This window comes from Anneissia japonica, unplaced genomic scaffold (genome assembly GCF_011630105.1).
Source record: "Anneissia japonica isolate Jap-2015-1 unplaced genomic scaffold, ASM1163010v1 scaffold640_len1575945_cov177, whole genome shotgun sequence".
NCBI classification, from domain to species: domain Eukaryota; kingdom Metazoa; phylum Echinodermata; class Crinoidea; order Comatulida; family Comatulidae; genus Anneissia; species Anneissia japonica.
The window spans coordinates 1,374,386-1,388,905 of record NW_022684376.1 but is presented as its reverse complement, the minus strand read 5'-3'; the positions used below and the strand labels follow the sequence as shown (position 1 = coordinate 1,388,905).

At 36.0% G+C, this 14,520-nt stretch overlaps 1 protein-coding gene across 2 annotated transcripts in view; it reads right to left on the bottom strand.

Annotated features, from left to right (window-relative positions):
• Window positions 1-507: 507 nt before the first annotated feature.
• Window positions 508-14,520, bottom strand: part of LOC117105811 (dynein heavy chain 12, axonemal-like) — a 49,631-nt gene continuing 35,618 nt past the window's right edge. Inside the window, exons 46-62 of one of the 2 annotated variants that reach the window (XM_033247104.1) lie at window positions 14,053-14,418; window positions 13,546-13,686; window positions 12,845-12,865; window positions 11,737-11,895; window positions 10,073-10,217; window positions 9,607-9,831; window positions 8,947-9,126; window positions 7,901-8,041; window positions 7,492-7,629; window positions 6,964-7,197; window positions 6,541-6,729; window positions 6,122-6,225; window positions 5,280-5,391; window positions 4,602-4,832; window positions 4,101-4,192; window positions 3,784-3,851; window positions 508-1,128 (exon numbers count right to left, since the gene is read on the bottom strand). In XM_033247104.1, the coding sequence (XP_033102995.1) occupies window positions 938-1,128; window positions 3,784-3,851; window positions 4,101-4,192; window positions 4,602-4,832; window positions 5,280-5,391; window positions 6,122-6,225; window positions 6,541-6,729; window positions 6,964-7,197; window positions 7,492-7,629; window positions 7,901-8,041; window positions 8,947-9,126; window positions 9,607-9,831; window positions 10,073-10,217; window positions 11,737-11,895; window positions 12,845-12,865; window positions 13,546-13,686; window positions 14,053-14,418 (2,737 nt within the window). In that variant the 3' untranslated portion in view covers window positions 508-937. The remainder of the gene's footprint in view (window positions 1,129-3,783; window positions 3,852-4,100; window positions 4,193-4,601; window positions 4,833-5,279; window positions 5,392-6,121; window positions 6,226-6,540; window positions 6,730-6,963; window positions 7,198-7,491; window positions 7,630-7,900; window positions 8,042-8,946; window positions 9,127-9,606; window positions 9,832-10,072; window positions 10,218-11,736; window positions 11,896-12,844; window positions 12,866-13,545; window positions 13,687-14,052; window positions 14,419-14,520) is intronic. The other variant, XM_033247113.1, reaches the window with a different exon arrangement.

The window sequence follows — 14,520 nt, the reverse complement described above, 5'->3', positions numbered from 1 at the left end:
CTAAGAAATCTTTGGTGCTACCAGTGTTGACAACAAAGTTATATTGCACAATATTTACACAATCAAAATGATCACAATTTAGACAGTATTCTGTGTTTATTGTTTGCACTTTCACAACAATCACAAAATCCTTAACATATTTACATATGCAAATTATAATACATTGAAATTAACTTAACTGAAATATATATGACAATAATTAAAAATATTTCTTTGTGGAATGTAGAAAGGATTTTGATGGGAAGATACTTATGTTTTCCAAAATTATAAAACGTTAACATCAAAATAGTGTTTTGTTACGAGCAGACAATTTCGCAGACTTCAAACACAAAGCTAATTATGAGATTCAATATTTTCTACAGAAGATAGACATTTTGTGACTATTTACATATTTACATCAACATACTTCATATGGAATTTTGAAATAATATAAAATACATTATCATGGAAACTCCAAAATAATTAACATAAAAATAACAATAATGTATATAAAAAAATAATATTTAATATTAATAATATATTAGAAATATTATAACAATAGTTATATTAATAATTTTATGAAAATAATACATAATAATAATTAAATTGAAAAATGACAATAAAAAGAAAAATAATATTAATGTGTTTATATCTGTAATATTACACATTACCAATACAAATCTATATTATCATCCAGTTTATTCATTAAATATATTTTATTGGATGGAATTATTGTTTATGTTTATTGGACGGAATTAATAAAGTTTATATGTCAATATATATTGCAGAGAATTAACGGAAGATGAAAACCATTGTTTAATTTTAGCTTGCTTATATGTTATTTGGTTATAGTTCCTAGTAAATGGTAGGCTTCCATTTTCAATGTAAAAAATTAAACATTTAATTTGGATTGCAACCTTATTTCAAAACATTTTACAGCAGTGCCCAAAATAATATATTAGTCGTCTAGCTGACACAACATGGCCGTACCTCTCTTAACCCAGTGTTGGCTATTAACAGCAGTGGGGAGATCAAAAGCGAGTACAAAGTTAGTTGATAAGCCGGTAGTGGATAGGGTACCACGCCTCTCACTAGTCTTGTACAGTGGACACTTGTAGTCTGTCTTGGGTTTAAAGTTCTCTTGGATACCTGAGGGTAGAAATAAAGCCATATGATAATTATAACATTATCTTGTATCTGATACTCAATGTTTGTATTTTTAAAATACTACCCTAGACTACATTGTTTTACCTGCACAACATCAGGCTCTGTTTGTCTAGAACCACAGAATATAGGGCCTAATGCCCTAATGCTGGATCAGGAGTAGTAAACTCGGCGATCGTGGGTTCGATTCCCACACGGGGCAAGTTTTTTCTTTTTTAATTTTTTTTTATATTTTTTTTTTTGGAAGGTCGTGGGTTCGATTCCAACACGAGCCAGTTTTTTTTTTTTTTTTTAAGGCAGTTTAGTTGATGGTGGATAATGAATAGCAAACATGGAGGATGTGTGTTCGATTCCCACACGAGCCAGTTTTTTTTTTTCCCTTTAAGGCAGTTTAGTTGATGGTAGATAATGAATGTATTGTACTCTTTGATGACGTCGCGAAATAACAACAAACAACAATGTGTCATGTCCGAGCCTAGGCCGTCATGGAAGCTCACTGGCTCCGGTGTAATTAATGTTGAGCCAACTGCAGACGAAAAGGTTACAAAAGGTAACTCTCTGAAAAGGTCTTTTCAGAGATAAGCTGGAAGAAAGTTTTAGACAGTGCCCATCAATAGAAGGATTTTAATACTGAGGAATGGAAGTTAGCGAAGTCCTTGACTTGCTTAACTGTTTTTCTTCGATCGTCGCTTCCAATTGTCTAGGCACGTCTAGCCTAAAGAGGGCCTACATAGCAGGTCGAGATCCATGAAAAGTCGTATATAAAGATGTGGGTTACTCACATCTTTATATTTGCACAAGTAATTAAAATTGTTTATTGAGCAGATTAATCACACTGATAAACAATTGTACTACATTCGGCTGATGCATATGAACTTCTATTTAGAGACATATAATTTCATTATTTTCTTTCCAAGAATCTTAATAAACGTTAACTAGCACCTCATATCGACTTCTGAATGGTGAAATTCGGCTCAGTATAACCCATTATACCAAGTACAAATTTTAAGTTAATAGAACATACCGCTGTTACATCTTCTAGTTTTCCCCCACGGTTGTATTTAGGTACACGCTACAGTACACACAATGAGCCTACAACTTTGCATAGCAGAGTTCCGCACGAGTGATTCAGCCCACATCTTTATATGTCTGAGTTAACGCATGAATGGTTTCATGGACCTTCTCAGAACCTTTTTCCTACCCCACATCTTTATATCTAATTTTGCAGAGAGTTCCGCTTGAACAATTTCGTGGACATTTTGGTATCTGCGCATGACATGCTTCCATTGCAGTTTTTATAATGTGTTGAGAAGCATAATCTAGGAAGAGAAGCTGGCAGCTGACTCTCCGGAGTTTTAGAAGTTATTTTATTTTTTATTTTTATTGTTATATTATTTTGTTTTTAATATAAAGTGACTATAATTAAAGGATGAATTGTAACGTTGGTTACCAAGGAATCCACCAAATGATTATAAAGCATATGATATAATTAGCCTATAACTTCATAAAAAATAGCCAAAAAACGATTTTAAGGTTGATTCTATTATTAATGGCATATCAAAAATCCACTCTAGAACAAAAAATCATTTTGCTAGTTCTCTTTTAATCTAAATCTAGGCCAGGGGTTCTCAACTGGCGATTCACGGGCCATCTCTGGCCCGTCAGTACCTGTTATGCGGCCCGCAAGGACTAGATTTCTAACCTTAATATTTTTACATTCTGTTTGCCGATTAGGGCTATGGATTGCTCCAAAAATTGTAGTGATTTAATCAATCAAATCCTAAGAAATATCGCAGCAAACAGCAAAGAAGTACTGTATTACTGATGACCCACTGTGTGATATACAACATTTTGACTTTTTAATTACCAAACTAACTTTCTTAGGTCAAGATGCCCTACATGAGCATCTAGCGGCTTATTATTTTCAAAACATTTCTAATTTTGGAAGGGGGACACTCCCTCCCAAACCCTCCCTCGGCTCGCCCCTGTGGCGCTCGGATGGTGCCACGCGCCATAGTACACCTTTGGTCCTGCCCCTTCAAATTTATTCAATGAACAATTTTTGCTCCTACTGCGATTTAGTTGAGAACCCCTGATCTAGGCAATACCCACTAATCAAGAAAAAGATATATACACCACTGCCACTGTTATCTATATTTTAACAGACAAAATAGAGGCGGAAACAAGGATATTGTTCATTCACGCAGGGTGTATATAGGCGAGATAGGGCGAGTCCATTACTTTTTTTGATGCTCGAGATGCAAGTTCTTATAAAGTGGTTTTCCCAGGAATGCAAGGCAATGAATGACAAAAATATATTATCTTCATCGAATTGGCCAGTTGAGCAAATAATGTACTGTGTTGGAATGTACTAAACTTTAAAAAAACAAATTTAATATTTAAAGTATTTTATTACTTAATTTATTCACTTAATATCAAAATTTCAATTTTTAAATTTTAACAACATGGTTGGGGAAGAGACGAGAAAAATTTGATAATATGGATATCTAGGTGTCCGGAAATTGGACTCTCATACCTTAAAAATCTTATACACATGTTCAACAATACAGTTACTTTCTTAATACAATTTAGGGGGTGCGATCACACCATCTGCATCCGCCCCAGACAATTATGACATACCTGGCTTGATCCAAATAACTGGCATGGAATCAAACAACACCTTTGGAAGTTGTTCAGCTAAGACACCACTATTAAGAAAGGCAAAATAGTAATCAATAATAACAATAAAAGTACAGTAACAATAACAATAATAGAACTAATTAAAAAATACACATTTAAAAAAAAAAGTATAGTTCAGATTTCTTTCAACATTCAGAATTGAAACATTTATTATTTTTCATAAAGCTGTTTCCATTGTTCTCTATTTTGTACAGTGATTCTAAGTTTATGTAAATCCTCAACAGTGTTCAATTTTATTTTTCATTATTTAAACTTACTTTTTGCGGTCCCATCTGGCACCATCTACAAAAAGACCGTTGATGTATACACCATCTTCGGGAGCGGTATCACTCGTCTCACGTGGCAACACCTGGAAACAGGTATGATCAAAGAATAGTACAGTATCTCAGAATGGAAAAGGATTGTAAAAAGTCAACATTCAGATATTTACTTACACTGTAGATGCAATGCACTGCTGCACTTAAAAAAAAATATATATAAATAAGATAAGAAATATAAAGAATTCGCCATGAGACAAATGTGACAAGTGTAGCGTGGGTGGATGCTATAAACAGATCTGGTCGTAAAGCATCCAAACACTCAAGGTGCTCAGAGTCTAGTAGAACAACTTGGCCAATCATGGAGTAACTGGCATAAATATACTATACTACCCTGTAGTTCAATATACCAGTACTAATAAGCTAATAAGATATATCAACAACTATTTGATACTGATGTCATATCATAGTTATATTTTGAAATCAATTTTAAAAGCATACCTCAAACTCAAATGCTGTTTTATCGATTGGTATTGTGTACTTTCTAGCATAGTTCTGCCTTGTGCCTGTCAAGAAGGCTTGGGTGAAGTAGAAGCCAGACAACCAGAAGACACATGGTTTGCCCGTGTCAAACCAGTCCTGCAGGAACTTCAGCCTGGCTAGGAAGTCATTCACGTAGCTACCGAGGGGCTTCAGGCTGGGGTATGAATTCTTGGCCCACATTTCAGGTACCTACGATCATGAAAATTAGATTACTCATTTACATTAATACCAGCAGTCCGACATGTCCCACGAAGGGGTCTGAACCAGGGGCCAACTAGAGCTTCGGTCGACGGCCGGAATACAAAATTCCTGGTAGGGTTAACAGGGAGAGTTTCTATGGCTAGCTACACCACAATATTATGAATTAGAAATCAAAATAACGTTATTTAGTTAGGCAAATTATTATTTTTAAAATTTTTGATCCAACAACTGATTAATACACAGAACGTAATGCACTCATAGTGGTGCTAAGTAACTGGGAAATCATAAGGTGAAAAGATCAGAAAAACATAGCCAATATATTTGAGATGGTCCATGGTAATAACAAAATTGGACAACCAAAGAAGATGTTGCAAAAATAACATCTTAGTGTCATTTAAGTACATTTTTCTACATCTTGAAAACTTAAAGAATTACCTTGCCAATAAGGAGATTGCCAGCTAGGGCCTCTAAGTCAGCTGACATCACGACCAAACCCTTGATAGCCTTCTGAAGGTTTTGAAGACTCACACGAATAACAGACATCAACCTGGAGTGAAAGCAACCACAAAATTAGAACAGAATAATATAAGAATAAATGGACAGAATAGAAGTTATGACTGCTGCAAGTCATTTATCATAATTATACATTACCATGAATGAAGCGCCGGCTTGAGATTTTGCCACAGAAGGTACTCAATAGGTATGGGTACAGGTCCTGCCTAGGGCCCAGAAATCGTTTGCCTAGATGATCTTTGGTGCACTCTTGGGGCCATTCAGTGTGACCAAAGTGCTTTGTATAGCACCGCAAATGAATAATATTCATTGGGAAGAGGCGTGGCGTCAGCACTTAAGTGGTTCGCGACAATTTCTTCTTCCTTTTGCGAGTCAAAATAATACCTGATACTAGTACTTATGTGTGGGTCTGGCCTAGTATTTATGAGATTACTTATTTCTTGCGATGAGATGTGTGAAAAGCAGGAGAATGTATGTGGCTGGATGGGGGGCTTGAGATGGGGGTCAAAAAGCTGGAGTCTCCCGTAAGATGTGGGAAGCTTTGCAAGTATGCAGTACTCAAGACTTTCTGATATACCGTACCTGCCATCCTGGCGGAGCACTAGGCCAGAAGAACAGCAGTGAAAGCAAGAATAATAACATAACTGTTGGTAGAGGCCGCAATTGTTTGTAGCTGCTACTTGATGGACAGCTAGAAGCAAGCAATGTACTAAACTCAAATAGATCACAACTGCAGAAACAGACTACTTGTTCTGCTGACTTACTTGTTGAATCGTTCCATTTCCTGTACCAGTACAGTATTCATACTCTCCTCATACACCACAGGAAACTTCTTCTGTGCCAGTTCCAAGTCATAGTTGGCAGGAAGCTACAGAAACATGATTAATGTTACCTTTCAATTATTTCACATTAACTCATTTGATTCAAAACTTCTATAGAGAATTCAATAGTCAAAATGGTATAGGCCAAAAAAAGTGGACAGGGACGAGAGACTTATTAACATCTTACTTTGATGAAATCTCCGCCAATTCATTTATTGACATTAGGAAGTTTTATTGTACATTGTTTAGGTCAATACCTGGAGAACTAGTATTCAGATTACAAAATCAAATATATATTCAAATCATAATAAAATTTTATATGCATAACAAAATGAAAGATACCAAAGATGAGTCAACTATACCTTTGATAGGATATCCTTAGCAATCTCAGACAGCACCTCATCAGTTGTCTTGCTGCCTCCGCCACCACCAGCTCTGCCTTGTGTCAGCAGCAGCGAATCAAATAGCATTCTGGTTTCTTGCAGGGACTTTGAGATGTCCACGTTGTCATGCATACCGAACACTTCAGGCTTTTGAGCCAGGGGCAAAGACTGTGAATTCAATTAGAATATTGTAGAAACAAGATGGAACAAAGCACTGAAACTTTAAATATGAGCATTTTGTTTTAACAAACTCTGACACTTTATCCGTCACAAAAAAACTAATTGATTAATTAACTTTTGCTCATGTCAAACATGATAGACAATCATGAGTGCATAGGTGGGTGTGGAACAGAAAAATTTACATACAAATAGACAAATCGTAATATCATAATCATCATTTACATTAATAAACTCCACATATTCCTCATGCGTTCCTTTTGGTGGTGCATAGTAAAGGCCACTAGGTGAGAATTTGTACTTGGGATCATCCACTATTTCATGGGTGTAGAAATCGGCAAGGATGGTGAGTAAGCATCGTCGATCCCAATCATCAGTAACACGTCCTCCGTAGTTACATTCACCAGTCAGGTACGAAATTGCATCAAATGGTACATCATTATATTCATTCACGAACATCTATGAATAACATGTGGATCTTTATAAATTTATATTTTATTATTTCTTTATTCATTTTTTAATTAGCAAATACATAACAGCAACACAAAAAAAATGAAAAAAATTGAAAGATCCAAGGTAGTAAAGCAGCCTGGCCTCACAGCTCAGTTAGTAGAGCAGCCAAATTGTAATGGGAGGATCTTGGTTTTGAATCAGGCAGACAGGCAGGGTAACAAACTGAGTGACAGACAGACAAACAGGGTGACAGACAGATAGATATACTGTAGATTAATTGGGCTAGTACACTCAACTCACCAGTAGTTGCCTGACACTAATACGCAAGTCAGATTCATTGAAGCCATAAGGAATGTTCCATCCTAATGGGCCAAACTTTCTTCGCTCCTGCACCAGGCCATGGAAAAAGCACAAGCCAAACAACAGCTTCTCAAAGACCTGAAAGAAGAATTATTGTATATTTGAAAAGAGCAAGCAAGAGAAAATATCATTTTATATGGTGAACATAAAACCTAGGTCAGGAGTCAAATACACATGCAAGATGAACCTCAGGGCACATTGGGATAAAAACAACACATTGCGAATCAGAAGCAGTAGTAAGTTCCGCTAACGGAAACTTGGTACAAGTTGGTTCATTGAGATAGGTCCTATCTCACTCATAGACTACAAAATTGCAGTACAGATGATAATTATTTATAATAATAATTACCGGTTCTTTGCCGGGACAGCCTGCGAAGAATTCTGGATCACTAATTGGATCATTGAGGTAGGACTGCATCAAGTTCATCCGCAGACCTGTTGGTGGTTCATTTGTCATCTTCACTCCATTCTGTAGCACAGTCACTGGAAACTGCGGATCCAAGGTTTATTGTAAAAAAAAATAAACAATAATGATATCAGAGAAACATTTAAACTAATTTTGTTACAATATGCCAATATCTGCAAAAATATCATCCTGATCACTATTTACAATTTTGATGTGTACATACGTAGAATGTTTGGGGAATAATACCCCATTCAGACTAGCGTCGCATTGTGATCAGTTGTATCAATTATGACACCCAATTGCAAAGTAAAATCGTGTGTGAAAGCCCACCAATAATAGTCAATAAGTAATTGATATCTCAATTGTTACCCATTGCGATCAGGTGCTACAATCTTTATTTCTCTTGATTACCACAGAATCCAATCGCAACGAATCACAACAAATTCCACAGGCACTGTTTGGCTGAGGTCAGTCAACATATGCCTAGCCACCAGAAGCCCAGGCCCTAGAATGTCAAGTTTTTTTGTGTTGGGTCTGAATGCGTTTGTTGATTGCGATTAGGAGTTATCACTGATTACATCGCAACTTATCGCAACAGAATGTAGTCTGAACAGGGTATAAAGATCAAGCATCCCTTGATCATGGTGATTGCAGAAGGATCACGGAACACAGATTTTGTTTAATATACACTAACAACCCACCTAATAAAAATTCAGTTTACATTTTGGCTACAAATCCTATCAGGTAGTTGCAAATTTTGTTAATTATTGTTGTTTATATATTTGAGATTTGTTTGCATCTAGTTGAAAAATTATATGACAAAATAAATAAAATGCAAGAGTTAAAGAATATGAAAAGATTGATACTGCAAAGATGCAGTGAAGAATGTCAAGGCCTCAAAAAATAACTTACATTCAGGCAATATGAAAAGTTTATATACAATTTAAAATCTGAAATCTAAATGAATTTCTTTCACTACAATTTCTTACCTTGCTCGATGGGTAGCTGGTCAACCACAACCTGAACTCTGGGTGCACATTCTCTGGAGCAAACTCCTCACAAAGCTTTTCCATTGATGGCATCCAGGAGACAGCCAGATGACAGTTCTGCAAGACCACCCAAGTGCCATCCTTGACAGCAGCATCAATTAACTTTGCAGCCACTGGGCCCTATCATTCATTGATAAAAAACACAAATTATTTTATAATTACTATGTAAAATTAACTGTTACATAAAAAAAAAGGTATAATATATAAAATTCTTAACAGATAAAGTTTGGTAAAACATTAGTTTTGTAGTCTGACAACTTCCGGCAGACATGTCCAGACATAATTTGTTTGATCAGATATGTTTGAAATGAGCAATATTAGTTATTAGTTATTGCTTTGTTGGACAGACAAAAATCTGACAGTTTATTGCATAGAGATGTTTAAAAAAGTATGCTTACTTACAGAAACATCCTTAATGCTCTTAAAGAATAAAACATTCTATTTGTTTACAAATATTCATTCATAATGCTGGTTGCAAATGCTAACATCCTCAGCTCTTTATATGTTATTGGCTGTTATACAAAATTTACACTTGTACAATGTTCAATACAAATGGTCAGAATGCACTACTTGTTATAACGATTAAAAAAAACAACTCACTTGTCCCTGGCCAAGAGATATAGCGTTGAACTTTTCCCCGCTGAAGCCTTTATCGCCTGCAAACTTCAAGAGTGCTGCCATGGGATCAGCTCCGGGTGACAGGACAAAGATCAGTGGAGCACAAGCGTGTGAGTCAATGTAGCTCTTTGCTAAATCGAACGGTGGAGGCTGGACAAATTTCTGCCCAAGCTTGGCAATCACAAAATCTGTCACCATTGGTGCCACCTTAAATAATAGCGAAATTCAAATGATAAAATAAAGTTACAAAATAGGGCAATGTTAAAAGTACAATGCATGGAAGCCAGCTGTATATCCAGGAGCTGACAGACTGTTCCATTATTTTTGAAGAGGTATTCTCACTGATGAGAAAAATGGCAAATAGTTGTTCATGAAATAGACAACCTGCACCCTTTTTACAATATTAATATTCTGAAACAGAATAATTTTACAGTAGTTTTTTTTTTACCTTATCTGGTCGCAAACACCGCAAGATAATGCACTTCTGGAAGTCAGTAAGTGTATTAGCAAATGGACCTGGAATGGTTTCTCGGTGGGGTTCTTTGCTGTCATACAGTCGACGCCAGTCTTCTAAATTATCCTGAAAATGATCTCTGAAATAAAAGATAAGAAATTAGACATAAAAAACTACTTGGTTAGATATCATCATCAATCAAACATTTATTTCTTCCATAGAACCATATAACATAGAATTATGTTAAAAGCTTAAATAATGTATGGAAATAATGATATTGTAAAACAAATTAAATCCAAAAACCCAACAGAAAATCTGGAAATTCTAGGATGTCTGCTTCTTTGGCACACATAATTTGTTTTTTGTTTTTAACTAAGAAGGAGTCAACACACTTGTTTATTGGAGAACTATATAAAACCAAATGTTTTGCATTGATTCTGCCATCCACAAAAAAAAGGGTGTGGTGTGGAATGTAAGGTGTTGGACTTCCAATCAGAAGGTCGGGGGTTCGAGACCGGTGCTCGTAACACCGCTAGTAACACTGCTTGTGTTCTTGGGAACACCAGCAGTGTTACGAGCACCAGTCGTAACACTGCTTGTGTTCTTGGGAAAGACACTATCTGCATTTGCCTCTCTTCACCCAGGAGTATAAATGGGTACCTGGTAGGAGGTGAATGATTCAGAATGAAATTAGTGGTGCTGATTACACAAATAATTAGGAATACTCCCCAGGGAGGGGAGGAGGTTGTACGTTGTGTACGACTGATTCTGTATCCAATGACCAGGGAAAAAAGTGCTGTGAGACTCCAGTAAAGAACGCTATATAAAAATGCTAAAATGAAGTGAAATATTACTAACCTGAGGCCTTTGTAGCCTGGTAGATCACACATACGGCACAGCTCGTCCCAGCTCTTGTCCATCAGCCACGAAGGGTCTGGATTCTCAAGTTTATTCTCAAGACCAACGCCACCAGTAAGGAAGAACATAAACTCTTCATGGTCCATTTCCTTCTTATCCCTACAGAGTTACAAAATATAACATAAATATTCAACCCATGCTTGACGACAGATACACAACCAGCATATTTATGTTATGAATATATCCAACTTGTTAGTTATCAACACTCCAGGCTGGTTGAACCATATTATATATAATTGTAAGTTCTTTAAAGATCTTCTACTCATCATGTGTATAAATGCCTATATAAAACAAAAGGGTTAGAAAAAAAAATAGGATAGGGCACACACAATAAAAATTACACACATCTAGAACACAAATGTATACTTTTAGAAAACATTCCCTCCACCAAAAGATTTTTAAAAACTGTGGTCCATGTGCCCCACCTACTCAAATCCCACTACTGTCCCTCATCCCTGTCCTCGCCCATCCTTGTGCCTCAACCACTGTGTCCTACCACCAATCAACTTCTTTCCACCACCCCTGTGTTTTACACCAGGGCCAAACTAGTGCTCCACCCCTGTACCAATTTGTTATTGAAATACTAGATTTAACCTTGTAAGTTGAATATACCGTTATTCCCTATATGCAACACCTTTGAACCTCCAGCCCTGTATATTGTCACTACACATTAAAGCAAAAGCCAAGTTTACTCCCAGAAAGTAATCTGTCTCTTATACACATCTAGATGTGTATAAGACCTGAGGCCTTTGTAGCCTGGTAGATCACACATACGGCACAGCTCATCCCAGCTCTTGTCCATCAGCCACGAAGGGTCTGGATTCTCAAGTTTATTCTCAAGACCAACGCCACCAGTAAGGAAGAACATAAACTCTTCATGGTCCATTTCCTTCTTATCCCTACAGAGTTACAAAATATAACGTAAAAATTCAACCCATGCTTGACGGCAGATACACAACCAGCATATTTACATTTAAATGTTATGAATATATCCAACTTGTTAGTTATCAACACTCCAGGCTGGTTGAACCATATTATATATAATTGTAAGTTCTTTAAAGATCTTCTACTCATCATGTGTATAAATGCCTATATAAAACAAAAGGGTTAGAAAAAAAAAAAAAGGATAGGGCACACACAATAAAAATTACACACATCTGGAACACAAATGTATACTTCAAGAAAAGAAACATAAGTGAAAACATTCCCTTCACCAAAAGATTTTTAAAAACTGTGGTCCATGCGCCCCACCTACTCAAAACCCACTCCTGTACCTCATCCCTGTCCTCGCCCTTCCTTGTGCCTCAACCACTGTGTCCTACCACCAGTACCCTATCAACTTGTTTCCACCACCCCTGTGTTTTACACCACTTTTCCAATTTCCAAGGCCAAACTAGTGCTCCACCCCTGTACCAATCTGTTATTGAAATCCTAGATTTAACCTTGTAAGTTGAATATACCGTTATTCCCTATATGCAATGCCTTTGGACCTCCAGCCCTGTATATTGTCACTACACATTAAAGTAAAAGGCAAGTTTACTCCCAGATAAAATCTAAAAAGTCATTATTTAAAATAATTATATAAAGATAAATTCCCACACATGCCCATTAGAATTTTATCTCAAATAATATATATCATGTAAACATAGATAAAAAAAAAATCTTGGATTAGGAAGGGAAAACAATGTTAAGTATGTAGTAGGAATATTGCATAAATATTTAATGGTTAATGATAAAAAACTAGAATACTGAAATCAAACAAGTGCAAATGGAGAAACAAAAATTGTCAGTAGTAATGTGAGAAAGAGGTGCCAGAAAATTAACAAATCTATCAAACATCAAACTTACGTAGCTTCTCCTTGACAAGCACTTAAATGGAAGAAACATACACATGAATACACACACTAATCATGCTCTACTAGATCTACAACTAATAGCTTTTACTAACATTCCACTACAGGAATTTCTCAATACAAAATCTTAGTTAATATCACATGCATCAGTAAAGTAATTATTGGGCGATGTTATGTAACTACAAACTAACACAGATTCATATCTACATACTAAAACAGCTCAAGAATAATTAAAATAAAAATATATATTTAATATATATTTTTTTGTTCAGATCAGATCTGTAAATGGGGATAATGGTGTGAGAATGGCTACAGCACTCTACGATCAATGATTCCATTATCTTTTAGGTAAGTTCCATAGGAGAATCTTGACATTTATCATTACCTTCAAGTATAGTTTTCATGCAATAGACTAGCTCAAGAATAATAATACATGATAAACATTTTAACATGTTGTTGAATTGAAAAAAAGTTACAACAAATACAGCTTTTTTGATACATTCATAAACAATGTAATGGTGATACAGAGCATTAAAAATAAAAGCATGATACATTAAAAGGCTTGAAAGATGAGTTGGAAAAAGTTGACTAAAGTTCACTGAACCTAGTGACACTGTTGCTATTGGTTGAGAAAAATATTGCTGGAAGAAGTAAAAGATGTTTTATGAATATTCATGAATTATGTCAACAACTTACATCAGAATGTTTGCACACAGGAGAAACGAGAACAGCAGCTTGTCTTTCTCAAACAGCGAGCGGCAAACATTCACGTACAGATTATAAGTGAAATGATCTGAGAGATATCGCAGGCGCTTCTCCAGAATCTTGGACTTGTTGCTGTTGAAGCAAAATATAGCTTATTTAAAATTAGCAGTCTTTAACTTATCTTCAATCTGATAATCTAAGACTGTAGCCTGAATGATGATATAAATACATGTATTGTATACTGAAAATTTAATGTTACAGAGATTTAGTTATCAGTAGTGGATAAGAGAGTAGAGAAAAAAGCGGGCCCTCTAAAACTCGGGATCTCAAAATAGGTACGGAACACCCCTAACCTGTCCCCTTTGGGGCATATATCCTCCATTTATCACTCAAGACATTTGTATTGTAAAATTCTACAAGTACCACTGGTGTCCCAGTCAAAGCAACAAATATTTAGACTGACAATTTTACATTTGAATAATTATCTAAATACTATACCTGTCATGAATGGAATTTATGTAGAGGTTGACAAACCAGGTGAGGGAATACTGATACATAGGATCAATGTTGGGGAGGTCAGCAATCGAAAAGAACAGGATACTGGAATGCTTTGCGATTGGTCGATATCCAGCGCGGGATTCATTCAGTTTCTTCTCGGTTTCCTCCGCAATCTTCTGCTTCTTGGAGATTTCATCAGACAGGATCTTGGAGGAGTCCAGAATCTTGATGGCACTCTCATCTTCGAGGATGTTGCCCTCAGACGAGGAGAGTGTCTCAAGGATCTTGTCTTCAATCTCTTTCAGTTGTCTCTTGTTGCTGGCACTCTGTACAATCAGTGCTTGACGTTCTTCCTCAAGCTCAGGTCTGGAAGATCAAAATACACACTTTTAGAAATGAAACTCAGACAGATGTGAATGAACAAGCAAGAGCAAAGGACTCAAGAAACGCACGTGGATACCCAATAAT